Raw genomic sequence first — 5,000 nt, 5'->3', positions numbered from 1 at the left:
GTTCAAATACCCCCTAGCGACTGTGACTATCTGCAATTTTTGTGGTGGCCAGACGGCGATCTGAACAAAGATCCTGAAGAGTACCAAATGTTAGTTCATCTGTTTGGTGGTGCCTCATCCCCAGCTGCGCAAATTTCGCCTTGAAGAGAACCGCACAAGATAATAAGGCAGTCTTTGATGCAATCACAGTAGAGACTGTTAAACCAAAATTCTACGTTGATGATTGAAATCAGTCGCCACAAATCCTGGAGCTATTCGTCTCGTGGGAGAACTCCGTGAAATGCTATCCAAAGGAGAATTTTGTCTCAAATGGATATCGAATTCAAGAGATGTAATCAGCTGCGTTCCTAAAATTTAAAGAGCACCTTTCGTTAAGAATCTCGACTTAAGCAACAATCTAGCACGCACAGAAAGAGCTCTGGGCGTAAAATGAAATGTACAGAAGGATACATTCAGCCACAAAATCGCTGGAAAAGATAGACCGATCACAAGAAGAGGAACTTTGTCCATCATTTGCTCGGTCTACGACCCTCTTGGCTTTGTTTCACCGTGCATACTACCCGCTAAAGCAATTCAACAAGACTTGTGTTTCAGGGGGCTCTGACAGGACGATCAGATTCCTGAACCCTGCAAGCAATAATGGCAATCCTGGCAGAAGGAACTCCCCAAACTGGAACAGTTTGAGCTTCCGCGATGCTGTAAATGGCCAAACTGCTCAGACATACAACGATGCGAGCTCCACCATTTCTCTGATGCATCTAGCCAAGGCTACGGAGCTGTCTCATATCTTCGCCAAACCCATATATACGGTGAAGTTCACTGTTTGCTAATTATGGCAAAGTCCAGATTGACACCTCTCAAGGCAATGACGATCCCACAAATGGAATTGTCAGCGGCAGTCTTAGCAACAAGGCTGGACGGCATGATCAAACAAGAGGTCGACATGGCTGTTCACAGCTCTACCTTTTGGACTGACAGCACATGCGTTCTTGGCTATATAGAGAACAAAGATAAGAGATTTCAGATCTTTGTTGCCAACCACGTATCGGCCATTTTAGACCAGTCTTCAGCTGCGCAGTGGAGATACGTTGAGAGTATGCTCAACCCAGCTGACGAAGCATCCAGAGGAATGACAGTAGATGAGCTGTTAATGAATAAACGCTCGAAGCAAAGACCACCGTTGCTAAAGAAAGCGGAGCAGTCATGGCCGCCAAGACCGGAGAACCTTAGCGAGATCCCCGATAACGACCCAGAAGTGAAGGGAGTTGAAACATTTGCAAACAAAGCAAGCGTCTCCTGCGACTACATTGGCAATGCAATGGAAAATATGTCGTCATGGTCCTGGCTAAAGAAGATTATAGCATGGGTATTGCGCTACAAAAATATTTTGCGAAACCGAAGTCAGCACAGCAACACAAACAAAACCATCAAGCTCCAATCTGATGATAGTATTATTACACCATTTAGCATCAGCGAAATTAATGAAGCTGAAAATGAAATCATTAAATACATCCAGAAGCAAACCTTCAAGGATGAGTTGGCTAGTTTAAGTGGCGTCGGCAATGACACTCGAGAAACAGCAAACCGGAACAGCAGCATTTACAAACTAGACCCACTCTTGGAAATGGACTCCTACGTGTAGGAGGACGATTGGAACACGCACCAATAGAAAATGATGCCAAACATCCCATTATTCTTCCAAAAAGGCACCATGTCACTAAGCTGATTATTGAATACTTCCATCGCACTTCAGCCCACTCTGAAATCGAGTACACTCTATCACTTATCAGGCAAAAGTATTGTATCCTGGGAGCGTGATGTAATGTCCGCAACATTATCAACAGGTGTTTCAGCTGTCGGCGCCGCCAAGCTTCTGTAATGCAACAGAAAATGGCCAGTTTGCCATAAGATCGTGTCACGCCTTCAAAGCCACCAGTTACATATGTTGGCGTAGATTTGATTGGTCCCTTCACAGTGCGCCGTGGACGAACAACCGGCCAGAGGTATGGCGCTTTGTTTACATGCCTCACGATAAGATCTGTCCTCATCGAGATTGTTCACTCTATGGATACAGAATCGTTCATCAACGCCCTTCGATGCTTCATCGCTGGAAGAGGAAGGCCAGAGAAAATAAGATCCGACAACGGAGGAAACTTTGTTAAAGGCGAGAAAGAGCTACGGAAGGCGCTCCAAGAATGGAACCAGAACCAGATCCATGAATTCCTCTTGCAGCAAGAAATTAAATGGAAATTCAATCCACCGGCTGCTTCACACCATGGCGGAGTGTGGGAGAGATGCATTAGAACTTTAAGGAAAGTTATGAAAGCATTAAGACTCGGACTTAAAACCCGAGTTTTTCAGTGGAAATTCAAATGAATTCGCAGGAGAATGCTCAGACTTTTATGAGCAGATAGTTAAGATTAATTGGACCATCTCACTTAAATTAAGTGCGTTTCCCTTGTATTTGCATGGCATTGCCAGCACCTGGTACTTAAATTTATCACCTGACATTAAGGATGATTTTGATTGTTTAAAAGACGTTTTTCATGAACGTTTTATAGCCAGGACGAATAAGTGGATTTTATTACAACAATTAGGTGCCTGCAAGCAACTTTCAAATGAACCCCTCGATAGTTATGTGGCTGATATTACGCCGCATTGTAAACGATTAAATCTTTTGGACGAGGATTCAATGCGATATTTCATTGATGGCCTGCAGGGCGACTTGCAAGCCTATGTATCTCTGCAATGCCCAAACACTTTCCATGTAGCAGAAAGCCTAGCAAGAATTAAAGATGTCATCACCGCACACCAGTGGGTCCCAAAAAAAAAAAGAAGAAGCGCCAGGGAGAGTGCCAGGACCAATCGGTGGTGTGCCAATTGGAAACCATCTTAAGCAATTTCTCTTAAAAAATGAGCAAGCCAAAACCACCTGTGGTTGTCGCTGCAAGTAGTGGACCATCAGTAGAGATGGGCTTAGAGATCCTGTTGAAACAGATGTCCCAATTACAAAAACAACAACAACAGGTCGCGACTGGGTATCCCCAAACAGGCCTAATGGCCAGGCGCAAGCCAAACCCTGGGTAGAGCAATCACCTCAACTATGGGACCACCAACGGCAAGTGGCCAGGCTGGCTGGCGCCCCGCATTCCAATCATATGGGCGAAACTTTCGAAGTATGGAGGGAGATCCAATTTGTAGTTTCTGCCAGAGAATACAGCACACCTGACGTTCTTGTCACCAGCGAAACAGTGACCCGAGGATCCTTAACTCTGGACATTTTCAACCAGATCCGAATTTTTAACAAGCAATGACGTCATAAATGAAGATAATTTGGAAAATGTTGAGTCGCATGCTTCCCAAGTTAATGAAGTTAATGGTTTCCCCTCTGAAGTTTGCCAGAGTGATAGCAGTAAAAATGTAGGTTTCCACTTTGATGTCTTGCAAAGTGACAAAAAAGAAATTGATTTTTTCCCGCTCTGAAGTTCGACGGAGTAATGACAGTAAAAATGTAGGTTTCCACTTTGATGTCTTCCAAAGTGACGATAAAGAAATTGAATTTTCCCACTCGGATGTTTGGTGGAGTGATGACAGTAAAAATGTTAGCTTTCCCAAAGTGATGATGGTGAAATTCCCTCATCCCACCCTGATGTTTGCCGGAGTGATCATTCTGATATTGGCCAACATGAAGACGTACATTATTCAGCTAGAAGGGACACCAATGATCAAACTTGTCAAAATAGGTAAGTATTTGATGCGTGCCAAGGTGATCAAACTGAAGCATATGATGGATGCTAATAGTATTTCCCAAATTTAGGCACTATAGACTTTCAGTTAGAACAGGTACAGAAGGCAAATCATTCGAATCAATTAGATAGCAGTTCTCGTTTTTCTAGACGTAATATTACAACACACAAATCCAACGTTTTGCGTAGTGATGATTTAGGACACATAGGCGTAGGTACCCATAGAGAGGCACATAAATTATGCGATACGGACAGCAGCAGATATGGCCATAGCTGAGAGCTATTTTGATATTGATGGGGTTACTCCACAAATAGCTTCGATGGAAAGGGAACCTTCCCCTAGTCAAGACCCATGTAATAGTCATCCACTTGGGTTGCCTCCCCCCCATTTTATGTTAATCGATACCGGAGCGTCTGTAACAGCTGTTAGTAGCTATCTTTCTGCTAGAATATCGCCACTTGTACATTTAGACCCTGCGCCATTGCTGTATATACAAAAGGTCAGCGGAGAACAACTCCCTGTACAAGGAATAGCCAAATTAACTTTCGTTTTTGCTGATGTTTCGTATAGTTTTGAATCATTAGTTATCGAACAGCTTACTTACCCTGGCATACTCAGAAGGGATTTTCTGTCGTCACATTGTTCGGTAATTGATATGCAGAACCACGCCGTCACATTTTTGGGCAAAGAGCCTATCTCACTAAACTCCAACAGGCTTACTTGTAGTTTCCAACTTTACCAACAAGTAACAGTGCATGCTCATGTAACATACATTCTACCTCCGCTAACGGAGTCAGTTATTCCAGTACCCCATAAACACTTGCTTCCTTCTGGGACTACTGGACTTATTGAGCCAAGCTTGAAGTTGCTCGCACGGTATCATGTTGGTAGCGCTACTCAGTCGGTTAGTCTGTTGGAGAACGCTTTTCCATATTGTCTTTTAAACCCTGCAAGTCGACCTATTACCATTTATCGATGTTCGACTATGGGATTCTTCACACCAGCTGCTTCACCCCAGAGGATAGTGACGCAGGTTCCACTAGGAAATATGATCCCAGTTACCAGAACGAAACGGAAGTTCCACTAGACTTGAGTGATTCCACCTTGACGCCATCAGAGAAAGCACAACTTCTATTGCTCATAAATGAATACTGTGCACAATTTTGCCACCTCTCCTGAAGAACTAAGGCGTATTGGCCTTGTTACCCATACAATTGACACCAGAGACCAACCACCGATTCGGCAGTGACCCT

At 43.8% G+C, this 5,000-nt stretch overlaps 1 protein-coding gene and 2 pseudogenes across 1 annotated transcript; all 3 read left to right on the top strand.

Annotated features, from left to right (window-relative positions):
• The first annotated feature begins 832 nt into the window (after positions 1-832).
• Positions 833-1,642, top strand: LOC138011198 (uncharacterized). The gene has a single exon (XM_068858158.1). It carries the CDS (start codon positions 833-835, stop codon positions 1,640-1,642), a length of 810 nt encoding a protein of 269 aa, XP_068714259.1.
• Positions 1,643-2,064: 422 nt separating this feature from the next.
• Positions 2,065-3,304, top strand: LOC138011197 (uncharacterized; annotated as a pseudogene).
• A 318-nt stretch (positions 3,305-3,622) lies between these two features.
• LOC138011196 (uncharacterized) overlaps positions 3,623-5,000 on the top strand; it is a 3,106-nt pseudogene continuing 1,728 nt past the window's right edge.

Source organism: Montipora foliosa, chromosome 7, assembly GCF_036669935.1.
Source record: "Montipora foliosa isolate CH-2021 chromosome 7, ASM3666993v2, whole genome shotgun sequence".
NCBI lineage: Eukaryota > Metazoa > Cnidaria > Anthozoa > Scleractinia > Acroporidae > Montipora > Montipora foliosa.
The sequence above is the reverse complement of the archived record's forward strand: the minus strand, read 5'-3'. Positions and strand labels throughout refer to the sequence as shown.

Coding starts and splice junctions, on each gene's coding strand:
- LOC138011198 (XM_068858158.1), top strand. CDS start 833: ATGGCAAAGTCCAGATTGACACCTCTCAAGGCAATGACGATCCCACAA.